Below are 14,364 nucleotides of genomic sequence, written 5' to 3'. Positions count from 1 at the left end.
GTCAGGCAATTTCACCTCATACGTAGAACGTCTGGGAATGTTTTTTAAGGTAAATAAGATAAAGGAAGAATTATGGCTACCTACTTCAATAGCAGTAATGGGCGATGAAGCGTATGAATTGCTTAGTAATTTGACGAGCCCGGAGAAGCCGTGCGAAAAAACTTATATGTCAGTGGTAAAAATTTTGACAGATCACCTTCAACCGAGTCCATCGTTCATGGCGGAAAGATTTCGTTTCCGCCAAAGACGGCAACATGAAGGTGAATCTGTTTTACAATACATATCGGAATTAAAAAAACTTTCAAAATATTGCGAATTTAAGGCCGTGTTAGAAGAAAATTTACGGGACCAGCTTGTTTGCGGGCTAAGGAATCAACCATTTAAAAGATCCAATACAAAATAAAAAAATGCATTTTTATAGAAAAAAACTAATGGTGAGGTGGTTATTAACCAAAGATAAGATTGGTAATTTCAGATCCAAAGCCAACTAAATATTGCAAAAAGATAGCTGTTTATTGGGTATATGGTATGGCGATAATAAAATAAAAACTGAAATTATTAAAAAGGATGACGCGTTCTGGAAAAAAGAGATGGAACCCAAAGTTGTTAAAATTCTATTACGACTGTCTTCTTCCCGAACTTGTCGACCCCAGGCGCACTAGGAATAAGCCTATTCGTGATCCGGATTACGTGATTGTTCGTAACAATACGAACTCTGTGCCAGATACTTGCAACGAACAAGTAGAAAAAGCAACTATTTCGGGAAAGGAAAATGCTGATTGAAATCAACAATCAATTATAACATAAACACGGACGGACAACCAGTTATTTGGAATAATATAAAAGTGTTAATGATGAAGAAAGAGAAACCTTTAAGTATTTAAAAATATTACAAAACTTCATACAAGGATTATTGTTACCAGGAAATTGAAGTAAGAAACAAAAGGAAGAAGATGAACCTGGTAACAGAAATTTCACTAAAAAAAGCATACACAGAAAGGCAGGATCTCAACAAAAAGAGGGATTTAAGAGATCTTATCACTAAAGGACTTATCCCTCTTTTTTACGCAAATTTTTATAATTCCATAATTAATTAGATTTACTTAGTTGAAATTTTTATGAAATGCTTAGTATAGATTTGGTATTTTAGTAGTGATGATACTATTAAATATACTTTGTCCTTTGAACCTACGTCGCGTAGCGTGTCATGCTCCTCTACAGATGTTCTTAGAGATGATGAGGGCATTCACTTTAAGTCCTTACTCGACACGCACACATTTTTAGAGCAGGGGGAGGTCCGACTCCATATGAGTGCCGGTTATCTTGTTTTCTCCTCCCAATGTTGGTTGACTTGAGGTTCTTGAGAAGCCATTCTCCTCGGATCATACAGTGCAATGGTCCCAGTTACTTCAGTGATTGGTCATCTATCATGGCATTTCAAAAGTGTTGTGATGGTGATTGCGAATCCATAAGTAACTCTCATAAACTGTTTTACATGCCCCTATACGATAATTTAAGGAACTTGTGGTTGTCATTCCTAATGCCTACAAACCCTAACTTACTTAGACTCACTAAAAATCAGTTAAGAAACAAATTTGTTTGTGACAAGCATTTTGATAGAACACAGTTTGATGATCGTGGAGTCAGGAATCGTTATTCATATCCCTTCTATCTATGAGATCATACGATCTTGCCACTCAACATTTCCATCTGTACTAAAATATGTTTTATATTGGTCCCTGTTTCGTTTAGCTTCCAAACTCATTTGAATGGTAGAACGTCTTTGGAGATTAATTAATGGAATAGAATTTTCAAATCTCTCCGCATGTTGCATTGTGTCTGTAGTAAATTCACCCCTTGTGAGGCTAGAAATAGAATATAAGTTACTGTGTTTACACAAATAATTGTGTAAAGTGCAAATAGCAAGCACAACGTAACAGATACTGTTGTGACTTTTTATACAATTTATAGCAGTCTGTAATAATCGAAACCTTCCAGAAATTATTCCAAAGGCATTTTCTACTACATTACGAGCCCTTGATAGTCTGTAGTTATAAATCCTTTTTTCATAATCGAGTTCTCTCTGGGAATATGGTTTAAGAAAATTAGGTTCTAGTCCTAACTGTTACACTTTGTATGCACTTTAAGCATGTGTGAGAGACCACCCAGCGTAATGTTTGTCATCCCGTGAGACAGCGAATAGGTAGTACTAATTAATAATCCGATCTAACCAGTCGTTTTCCTCATCCGATGACTCTCTCATCCAGAGACTTTCTCATCCAGTGACTTTATCTTATCCAGTGTATCTCTCATGCGGTGACATTTACCAGTGACTTTTTATGTAATTATTTGTGTTTTATATCAAAAATTCTAATATACTAAATATTTGGAAATTGGACCTTTTATTCCAAATCACCTAACTCTATAACAAATCTGGTGGCAGCGTAGCGGGATACAAGGTATCCCTGGTTCGTCTCCAAGCAGTGTTCGGAAAAACTTTGGTACTCAAACATTGTGCAAAACTGTTCTGGTGTAATAACTACCCAAAAATTGTGCAAATACTTCTCTGATCGAAAACTGCTCGTCGTGGCCGTTACTACAATTATTAAATTTCAAATTGTCAAATTATTATTTTTTACATTTACATAATCCGTATATATAATAAAATTGACAAATTATGTTGTTCCTGGAAATTCTGCAAGCGGAGACCATTATTTGGGACCCCAATGATACATGTCATAACGACAAAAAATGATTATGCGCTTGCTGAATCTCTACTTAAACGGCATCGCCCCCGTTCAATAGGGATCAGTCAGGCACCAGTGGAAAACGTGAGGCTGAGGCGAAATATCATGCAAGAGCCAGAGCACTTGATGGGACGTGAAAATACAAAGAGATGTGTGATTTGTCAACGGCAGAAGAAATCCAAAGCCGTTCACTCAAGGTGCATCACGTCTGACGCATATCTTTGTTTTGGGGACTGTTGGAGAATTTGGCATTCTGCAAAAGAGTTCCCAGGCGTAGATATACGTGAACGTTTTTGGGAATGTGTGAAATGACAATGCGCCATATCACTCTGTTCAAATTAACAAACCCCCCAGCAGCAATAACAAAAAGCAAAAATTTTATAGTGGTTACAACGCAATGGTGTGGAAGCTGACAGTCAAATGTTAAAAAAAGAGTGGGTTAGACTATTGAACTTACAAAAACTACAGACGCACCCCTCATATTTTTTCGATGAATTGGCCAAATCAAATGGTCACACAGTATTTCGGTTACCCTACCACTGCCAATATAATGCAATCGAGTTGATATGGGAGCAGGTCAAAGGTATCTATTTGTTTTTTCTTAGCATTTATTGTCCCACTGCTGGGCCTTTTTTTATAACTAAATGTACAAATATTTTTAGGTTATACAGCAGGCGTAACAAAACTCCGCCATTCACGGCAAATAAAATGATGGTTTTATTAGAAGAAGCTTGGGCTCAAGTGACAGCTGACGATTGGCGAAAAGTGGTCGAAAGAACAAAGAAAATGTGCTTACAAGACTGTCGTCCGACTGTTACACGGGTCTGTCGTCTAAGCAGGCAGAGGGACGATGAGGGATGAAGTATAGATGAAATGTGCATTGCGCCACATTTTGATTATAATCAAAGAAAAGATGAAATTACAGGTTTCGTAAATAATGGCGAGTCAAGACAAAATCAATTAGCTGACCATGCTCTTGTGTTTATGATAAGAGGCGTTCAAAAAATTACAAGCAACCTATTTTATATTTATTTTGTACAAATTCAGCTGAACTGGCTAAACAAATAAAAGCTGTGATACAAAAACTGCACAGTGTAGGACTACATGTCCTAGCTACAGTCTGTGACCAAGGTTCATCAAACGTGAGTGCGATAAACTCTTTGATTAAGGAGACGAGAGCTGATTATTTAAGGAAAAATAAAGAGTTACGGAGAGACATATTTGAAGTCGACGGCAAAGAGGTGATTCCTTTATACGACCCGCCACATTTGATTAAGGGAATAAGAAATAACATGATGACCAAAAATTTAGTAAGTTCCATAAATGGATCCTCAAAATTGGCAAAATGGGAAAATATAACCAAATTATATGAAGAAGACCCAGCATATAAAGGAATACGACTAGTTGACAAACTTACAGATCGACACATAAATCCTGATAAATTTCAAAAAATGAAAGTAAAGTATGCAACACAAGTTTTGAGGAAGAAAGTTGCAGTTCCTATGGGATTTTTAGCAGGTAATTATTTTCGAAACATTTTATTACCTAAACATTTTAATGACTGCCCCATTGGTCTAGTGGTCGCAAGCACGACTGCTGTGCGGTGGGTCCCGGGTTCGATTCCCGAGTCCGGCCGAAATCGCTTTGTGGGTTTTCTGAGACTTACACAAAGCAGCCCGAAGTCTAGAAGTTGGTGGTGGTACACCCTCGTTCCTGGGAGGGCACGTAAAGATGGCGTACCCAACTTTACTCAGTAGCAGTTGCTGTTAAAATTCCACGTCAGAGGCCGTGAGGCGGATTTGAGAAAACTCTGACACTAGGGCTTATTAGGCGATAAAAGCCTACAGCTCACTCGATAAAAAGAAGATTAACTCTCAGAACCTAATTATGCTAAAGTCATCAGCATTTATATCAACCGAAAGAATTCCAGTACTGGACTTAGACCCCCCCCAAGTTTCACTACAAAATCACCCATCTTCCCGCCCAGTAGGTACTTCCACACTGTACTGCTAATTTAAATCTTATTTTGTTTTTCAGAAAAGAACATACTGCCAGCTGAGTGCACACAGACTGCTGATGTAATCCTTTTTTTTTGACGAACTTTTCGACTCTCTAAATGGGAGTTATGATATCTCAAAAAAAAAGGTACGGGAAATCTTTATTGATGCAAGTGACTCCAAAATCAGACCATGGTACCGTTTGGTCTAAAGCTAAAATAGTTTTAAGGGCAATAAAATTTGTAAGTAAAAACAATAATTCACAGGACAGGCAGGTCACAGTTCCGACAATAAGTATAATTGGTTACGTACTGTAAACAATGTGGAGTACCTAATAGAAATACTTTTTTAAAGAATATGCTATTAAATATGTGTGGATGAGGCATTTTAATCAAGATCCTCTGGAGAATTTCTTTGAATTGCAGAAACACTAACCCTACTGTAGCTGGCTTCGAATCGTCCTTTGCTGCACTATTAATTAATAATTTAAGTGGCCAGCACTCACCTGGTTCCAAGTATGAGGAAGATAGTTGCGAAACAATTTTTAAAACCATAGAAACTATTTAAAAATGATAAGAAGCCGTCCATACCCATAACCACTGCAGATTTTGAGGATCAAGTCCAATACACAAACTTTGAGGTGAAAGCAAAAAACCCTAGAATATTAGCCAGTTTACAGTACGTAACTGGTTATATGCCACAAGACACAAGCAGAGCTTAGTTTGTGGCTCGACGTCAACTACCAGAATGTTATGTTACTCTCTTGTCAATAAACGTTATTTTATTATTTTTATTTTATATAATAAAAATCGAGAGCAAAGATATCTAAAAATTGAAAAAAATGCAAAGATTATTTTTATGACCAAAACAGTGGAAGCGATTTTTTAAAAATAAGACAATACAGAAAGGGAAAAACCTATCTAACATATCCCAGTAATGAGATAATAATGTTTATTTATTTTTTTCAAAAATACAAGATATTGTTACTTTTTATAAATCTATATTTGACAACATAAAAACAACTATAACAACAATCATGCATGTGGATCTCGATTTTAGTATATTTCAATGTGAAAACCACAAACTATTTCAATGTTGTTTGATTTTACACCTTGAATTCCTTTCTCTCTATCAAAGAGAGAATTTTTTACCTTTTTATTCCTCATTTTTTAGGATGAAACTGACACGTATGAAGACGAAGAGGTTCAGTATATTTGCGACGATGAGTCAGAATATTTAGAAGAGACATTGTGTGCTATTTGCTGTGAGGCAGGAAAAAATGAGATGTGGTTAAGGTAGAATTCCGTGGATAGCGGCTACGACAGCCGCGCGCGGCTTACGACAGTCGTCGGCCGCGCGCGACAATAGTCAACCTATGAAAATGTATGGCGCCGTTGCCGAGGCCAGCGACAGTCGCGCGCGGCCGACGAATTTCGTAAGCCGCGCGCGGCCGTATGCATCTCAACATGGTCTAGCGCTTAGTAACATCTATATAATTTTAGTAAAACCAGAATTGAATTGTTTTTTATTTAGTCGGCAAAACTACCTTTTGTTTTCATTACAATACAAATGCTTTTGAATCAGTATTGGGTGGTATCCTTCATCATTTCTACTTTTTAAAAATAGGGTCGATTGGTAATCTATTTTCATAACACAGCCACAGCAATACGTGATCCTCTTCTTCTTCAAGGATATCAATTAGCACTTCGACTAGAGGGAACGGACGAACAAAATCTACTAATTTCAGCACAATGTCGCGCGCGGCTTACGAAATTCGTCGGCCGCGCGCGACTGTCGCGAGCCTCGGCAGCGGCGCCATACATTTTCATAGGTTGACTATTGTCGCGCGCGGCCGACGACTGTCGTAAGCCGCGCGCGGTTGCGTAAGCCGCGACCCACGGAATTCTACCTTTACCGTTGTCTGAGAGCACGGTTGATTATATCTGCGTTTTCTGCTTAGATCCTTAAAGTTACACAGTAACGTTTATATTAAAATTTATAATAAGTAGATTTCAGACTGATATAGAATTTTTGAGGCTGATTTAATAATTAAGTAGCTCCCATCACACATATGAGAATTTAAAGGCTCTCATTTTCCACTAAGTCGGGTAATGAGAGCGATTCTGTTTTTCTCTTTAAACGCGTCTTTAAACTGCGTCGTCCCAACAGTAAAGTACGGAGGAGGCAGCATAATGATGTGGGGCTGCAAGGCGGCTGGCGGGGTTGGCAAAATGTTTGTTTGCGAAGATCGTATGAAAAGCAAAAAGTACATGGAAGTACCTACTTAAAACTGCATTTATGCTTTCGTTAACGACTAGTCTTGTTGCCACCGGTCTACGCAAAAAATATTAAATAACTTTTAGAAAAATTGATTTCGGTACACGAGATACAATGAAAAAATGAAAAGCAGAAAGTTATCGGAAGCGATTCCACGTTTATTAGTAACAAATACAAAGTCGTGGTGGCCTAATGCCACTTTCCTAAGTTTTAAAACTAAGTATTTCATGGTCAACAATGACTGTGTTTCGGAGGGCACGTGAAACTGCAGGTCCCAAGGCTGTAATTGAACATCTTTGGCAGTTGAACATTTTAATTGTCTAATCGTATTATTATTTTTTATCATTTTGAAAACCAAATAAATTACTTAAACTAATGCCTCCACCTGAAACAAATAAAATATTTGTATTAAACGAAGTAATAAGTCGTGGTTTATGTTTTCAGGGCCATCTTCCGACTCCTTATCTCCATTCAGTAAGTAAGGGCCAGGAAAACTATAATGATGCTCACATCAAAACAATGACAAAAGAAATGTAGGTAGTGGAACGGCAATATGGAGTTTTAAAAAGACGATTTTCGATGCATGTTACGTGTTACATATGTACAATTTGTAAAGAATTTGAACCTAAAATAACGACTCTATACCAAAGGAAATGCCTTAAAATTATCTGTACTTTCTTTGACTACAAGTACTATTTGCAATGGCTGAAAAGTTGTGTGAGTTGTGTGTGATCGGTCGGCTCTTCGAAAAAGACGTCGTACATTGTATCTAGAGTATTTAGAGTCTCATCGAGATTTCGTGGATATGTTTAGCACTTTGCTGCAGCAACAAGGAAATAGCTTCTTTAAGATTCTAAGAATTAATTTTTTCGTGAGAAATAATGGTATACTCAAACACTCGGAATAAAATATAAGACATTTTCAAATGAGAACATAATATTGTTCGATGCTATACGCAATGCCAAAAGTGAGTAAACTTAATCCCGATTTGAAAGAAGATACCAAAATTGTCACGCCACACACAAAATGAAAATAGTTTTTAGCGACAGCAAATACGCAGTTATTTTGTTTAAAATGGGTGTTCGCGAGGAAGAACGGGAGAAAAATACTCGCCCCTTCAAAGTACGTACGTAGTATGCGTTCATTATATCGATGGCGCGAGGAAGACCAGAAACAACAATATTGAAAACTCAGGCGGTGTGCCTAGGACCTGTAAACTTTAAGAAAAAACTGTGCCAATTGTGAAGCCAGTAACGATAGTTCAAAGCCATCCCAAACTGACAACAAAAACACTGAAAACTGACTTCAAAACATGCCGCCGAGTTGGCTAAGAAATATGATGCTCATTACGCGCCGACTCCGAATCGGCAGCGAAGCAACTCCTAGGCGTGTTTTTATTCCTGATTGTACATAATAATTTAGTTTGTAAATATAGTATTAGAAGTAGAATAGTAAGTTTGTATATAAATGTATTATAATAACGTATGTAATTATGTCAAGAAAAATATAAAATCATGCGTTTCGAAATATTGAGGGCACAAGGAATCTCGGAACATTTACTGCAGCTGATATACACAGTCGCCGTACATTAGGTAGATGTGGCCACATCGTTTCTATAATTTACTATCTTGCCTGGGTCGGATATGCAGACGACTGGATTCAGCTTGCAGAATTTTTTGACGCGCTATGTCTGAACATAGAAGATAACAATTAATATGGAATGATTCAGTATTGTGAGGAGATTTCTGTGCCACGTTTTTATATTTATTAATATCTAGATAGAAAGTAAATAAACACCTTTTATTTGATCCAAAATTGCAGTCTTAATCTCTAATTCTTTGGCTGCTGCTTGCAATTGTAAATCATACAATTTTCTTTTGAATTCCAGTTCTTCCCTCAATATTTGCCCTTTGAGGTCCTCAACAGTTTCCCTTTTTTTATTAACATTTTGCAAGCATGCATTTTTATGAGAATCTAGCGAAGTTGCCTCAGTCCGCTCATTGTTATTTGAAATATGTGGCCGCTTTCGTGACCACAGTGACGTTTTATTAGTACAGAAGTCCCGAAGTTCTTGTATACCCTAAGAAAAAAAAAATATGATTATGTATATTATAGGTGCCTATAGGTCTGTTACGAACACCATTGACAGTATTTCCACTTACGTCGGCCTTAGATTCTTTAACTAAGTTGTTTTCCATATTAATTCGTTCATATATTTGCAACTCGGCACTATCCGAAATTTCTTCTATTTGTGCCTGAAATAGAAGTGGTTCCATAAAATGTAGGCAATAAAATTATAAATTTTGACATTCTCAACGTTCCCATGTAAGGAGATTAGCCAACCAAGTTTATAAACATGAATACACTTCTAGGATTTTTCAGTTTCACTGATTTGCACATTCTTTTCTTCCGCAGTTTTACACAAATCATTTTGAATGGTAATGGTTTTCACATGCACCTTTTCTGTCTCCAATTCGGTCTCAGCATCAGAATCTGGTACCTCTAATTTTTCTGTACATCCTCGGCCAAGAAAAGCACAGACCTTTTCCAGTATAGGGTCAATTTTTAAGGTTGATAGCACATCCCCATTCCGTGTAGCGTTATTTTGCATTAAAACATATTTCTTGCTCTCGCTTTTTAACTTCTCCCACATCTTCATCAAAGATTCCTTGTTTCTAAAAGAAGACATGGCATTAAAAATAATAATACGATTTTTTTGGAAAGAATATGCAATGAATAGTTGGAACAATATACATAGAGAATGAATGTTTCATACCTGTGAATTTTTGATGTAGAATTAAAAGAATTTGTGATGGCTATCCACGAACAATTCTTCGCCTCATTTGTAGCCCCATCTGTCTTTTTATTCAAAATTGTTTCTTTGTGACGGAGCAATAACTTAATTAACTTATATTTTTCTTGCAGGGAAAAATTTTGACCACGCTTCCTCTTTTCAGTCATTATTCTTAGTTTTTTCTGAACCGTTACTAAACAAAAATAAAATAGGTTTAAGAGCAGAGCTAATTAACGATTTTTCAACTATTTATGATACGACAGCGTGTCTAAAAACGCCCCGATCGACTCGCATACACTTTGTAGTAGCCGAAGTAACTTGCTTTGATCCATAATATACAGAGCTAGTCCACATGCAAACTAAGGGTCCGTTTAAACAGACCGGCTCGGAGAGCTTCATCGCTCTTTTTTTTTTCACACAGACAGGAATCGGCTCCGATCGGCTGCGTAAGATGCAATCGGAGCCAAACGTCTGCAAGACCGAGAAAAAGTACGCGATCGGAGCCGGTCGGCTCCTCTTATTATTTCACACCGAATCGCCTTCGAGCATTCTTAATGACAAAAGCAGTGCACATGCAAAAATAAAACATACTTCGAATACTAAGTACCCGATTTTCAACGTGTTAAGAATTTGCTCTCCTCTCCGAGCCGGTCTCTCTGTACGGACCCTAATCGTGTATATAGCGGAATAAGCGCGAAAAACTTAACAATTCCAATCTATTCGCGAACAGTTGCATGCTCGTCGTTTTAATTTATTTCTATTATAATGACAATCATATAGATAGAGGTAGATCTGCGTATCTATTCTACATTGGACTTGAGGCACGTGCTCTTTTTTGATAAACCCAGAGACATTTGTACAAAATCTTAATAATCTGATAGGCCGCCGCCGCCGCCCCGCTGCCCGCAAAATTCGAGGCAGAGGCCTTATGCGGGTTTTGTTGGCAGTGGGTTCACGTCAATGCACGATAACGCCCGCTGTCACACCGCTTTAATTGTAAGAGACTACATGCAAGAAGTTGGAATCCCTGTTATGCGCTGGCCGGCGCGAAGTCCAGACCTGAACCCTATTGAGCATCTTTGGGATGAACTGAAACGGCGAGTACGGGCACATGATCCTGCCCCTACCACTCTTCAAGACCTCCAAGATGCCGTGGTTGCAGAATGGGACAACATTCCGCAAGAGACTGTTGTCACGTTAATCAAGGCCGTGGACCAGGGGGGTAACACTAGGTTTTAAATTGTTTTAAAGGACTTTGTTGTAATTTTTACTGATAAAATAAAATTTTCCTTTTTAATCATTTGCATTAGCTTGCTTTTTTTATATCCATGTAAACAAATAACCACGTCCATTTATTTATTCTGAAATTTAAATAAATTGCCTTTCCAATGATACCTCATAATCATATGTCTACCACTGATTAATAGGGTTAAAATGACTTTGAAGGGAATTTATAAAGTTACTCATAAGTGTTTTTAGACAATTAGGGTGTTTTGGATAAGAAATTTGTTTATGCAGTCAATGGTGGTCCTAGCTCACTTTGTTGTTGTTACATGGAGAATTAACATTGTATTGCATAGAAAATGAGTGGTTTGCCCGCAACTGATGTCGCCAGAGCTGTGACAATGATCGAGGAAGGTCACACATACCGTTCAGTGAGTCGAAGGTTGGGTGTGTCCGTATCTGTGATCCACCTTAATGTTAAACGGTATAGGCAGACGGGGTCTTACGTGCGGAGGCGGAGACAAGGCAGAAATCCTGCAACCAATGCCGTAGATGACCGTTTTATAAGGGTGCAAACTTTGAGAAATCGTCGTCAAACTGCAGTTCAAACCCGAAATCTTTAAGAAGAAGTGCGTAATGTGCGTGTCAGTGAAAGAAGAGTAAGAAGACGGTTAAATGAAGCCGGTTTAAAGTCACACGTGCCAGCTAAAGCGCCCAAGCTTAAGGTATGTCATCGAGTTGCAAGATTAGCGTTTGCTCGTCAACACCAAAATTGGTCTGAAGAATGGAGTCAAGTTTTATTCTCTTATGAAAGCCGATTTTGTGTAAATTTCATCGACGGAAGAGAAAGGATGTGGAGGCATCGAGGAGAACGCTACCATCAAGCAAATTTTACCGAAACAGTGTCATACGGTGGAGGGTCCGTTATGGTATGGGGTATAGGAGTATAATGTTATAGGAGTTACAGACAGTCCCTTATGCAGAGCCTGCATGGGGGAAGAAGAAACAGCGGCACACGTGCTACTAGACTGCCCTGAAACCGCCATATACAGGGCTAAGTACTTCGGTAACCCAGGTACTATCCAAGAGATAGTCAGCAGAATTAAACCTCTGCTGGCTTTTCTCGAGGAGTTGGGGTGGATCGAGTGAATAAACACCCATTATCACCCTCACACGCAAAATACGCGCTTTGTCGTGGAGTTGCGGAAACCAGCCCGAGTAATCTAATCTAATCTAATCTAATGGTATGGGGTGGCATTACTTTATCAGCACGCACGGCTTTAGTCATCATCGATGGAGGTTCTCTAACTGCACATCGATACATTACAGAGATCTTAGAACCCCATGTAATGCCTTTTGCCCCATTCATGTAATGTAATAAATGTGTAATATGTAATTATATAATTAGTAATAAGCGCTAGAGATACTATATACTGTAATTGAATTTGTTATGCATATCTTATATTAAATGAACTGTACAGTTTTTATAAGAAAAAAATAAACTTCTTTAACCCGATGTATATAAACTTTGATTTGCTGTTTCTCAAAAGTAGCTTTTTTGGGTTGCGTTACATCTTTCATCCTGGAGGTCTGATTTACATAGGATCATCATAATCCACAACTTTTATTGCAACCTTTATAGAAAGTGCAAAGGGAATATTGAGTTCCCAAAAATTTACAACCAAGCCCATGTATTTTCACTTTTTTTGGGAAATTATCAAATGACCCACTGCCTCACTGCACAGAGAGAGAGCTCCTGTTGTGGTAGCAGTGAGTGACCTGGAGTAGTAAACCAAAGCTTCAAGAACAAATCAAGAATTTGAGATGTTTGATCCCTAAGACAACCATGTGGCATTTCCGAATTCCACTGCACTGACAAGACTTTCAAGACTTTAGAAGCTAATTTTAGCAGCCATTGCAACAAAAACCGACGATAAATTTAAATATTTTTCCTCTATCATTCTTGTACCTAGTCATTTGATGTAATGATAATAACATTTTCTGTATGTGTAAATTAATAAACTTTTGTTGATTATACTCAGTAAAGATACGACGCCATGTTGATAAATGACTTTCATTGCAAAATCTTTGTGACAAATGCAAAAGGTGAACCTGTGTACCCAAAACCCACTGAACAGCGGTACGGAATGATGGGTGGTACCAAAATACATTGTGCCGAAATCTGAGAACAGTTTTGAATGGACCAATCACACAGAAAACACTGACCAAAAAACCTAACCAAAACCTAAGACAACCCACGAACCAAAAATCAACCAACAGACCAAGAATTTACATGTTGTCGTTACCCACACTGTTTACAGAGATTTTTAAGACATAACCGAGTCAAATGATACATAAAAACAATAACCTTTTGATTATGATAGCACTTCGCACCTGCAACAGGATTTCCTAGTCCAAGCACATAAGACTCGTATCAAGTCTTTTATTTAACTTTTTACTTAAAACAATAATAACGTTATAACAGAATTAATTTTAGAAAAACAAATCCTACAAATTCCGCAGAAAATACAACTTGAGACAAGTATCAAGAGACAGACACAAGTGAGACGGACAGACAAGTTCAGTTTGCGTCTTTGTCTTTGATTCATCGACTATCGACTACTACCACAGATCCTACAAAATTTTTTAGATATTGTCCGTCATAGACAAGACCATAGATGTAATATACTAAACAAGATTGCGCACTCGTAAAATATATATTTACGAAAATGAACTCTATTCCAACGCAATAAAGTACTAAATTGGTTGCATAATACACAGAGGCAAATCTGAGCCAAGAGGGATAGTTATAACGGGGGCCGCGTGTCTCGTTCTAACTCCTTGCCAACATAAAAAAATGTTATGATCAACAGTTTTATCTACCAAAAAAAAACAATTGAATCACTTATATTAACAATTCTTGTAAGTCAAAAAATTAATAACAATCGCATTAATTTATTCTTTAAACATAAAGAACACAAAGGTAATGCTGCCAGCCTCTTGGGCACGCTCCCAGTTGACAGCGATGGGGACGAATTTTTTGACGCTTTTTAGTTGTTTGTTTTACTAGGATAGTTTTTGATTTTTATTGTAAATATTTATTGTAAATATTAGTATTGTAATTAATGAAGAACATTTTGTATTTTGCTTTTTTTATTTTCTAGTGGTAGCACTGAATATTCTTGGCGCGTATTCAACGTTAAAATGTTTGTATATATTATTTTGTATTAAATCAATTTAAACTATTAAATTGGTGAAAAAGTGTTGCGTTAGGTGTGCCCATGAATTCTTGTAATGAGTCAAAATATGGGTGATGGATTTTAAA

The 14,364-nt window shown here is 37.4% G+C and overlaps 1 protein-coding gene across 6 annotated transcripts; it reads right to left on the bottom strand.

The window, feature by feature from the left end:
* Positions 1–7,157: 7,157 nt before the first annotated feature.
* Positions 7,158–13,617, bottom strand: LOC110382059 (uncharacterized). Of its 6 annotated transcripts, none has more exons than XM_064041467.1 (7): positions 13,408–13,617; positions 11,465–11,573; positions 9,798–10,008; positions 9,564–9,696; positions 9,184–9,276; positions 8,819–9,101; positions 7,158–7,406 (listed from the first exon to the last, which is right to left on the bottom strand). In XM_064041467.1, the coding sequence occupies exons 3-7, from the start codon at positions 9,980–9,982 to the stop codon at positions 7,354–7,356; spliced, it is 747 nt and encodes a 248-aa protein (XP_063897537.1). In that variant the 5' UTR covers positions 9,983–10,008; positions 11,465–11,573; positions 13,408–13,617; the 3' UTR covers positions 7,158–7,353. The 6 variants fall into 6 exon arrangements, with proteins under 6 accessions (XP_063897537.1, XP_063897532.1, XP_063897534.1 ...); XM_064041462.1 differs by having other exon boundaries at positions 9,480–9,696; positions 13,408–13,616; XM_064041464.1 differs by having other exon boundaries at positions 9,480–9,696; positions 13,434–13,616.
* Between the last annotated feature and the right edge of the window lie 747 nt (positions 13,618–14,364).

Source organism: Helicoverpa armigera, chromosome 25 (genome assembly GCF_030705265.1).
Source record: "Helicoverpa armigera isolate CAAS_96S chromosome 25, ASM3070526v1, whole genome shotgun sequence".
Classification (NCBI taxonomy): domain Eukaryota; kingdom Metazoa; phylum Arthropoda; class Insecta; order Lepidoptera; family Noctuidae; genus Helicoverpa; species Helicoverpa armigera.
Note: the sequence above shows the minus strand (reverse complement) of the source record. Positions and strands in the feature narration are given on the sequence as shown.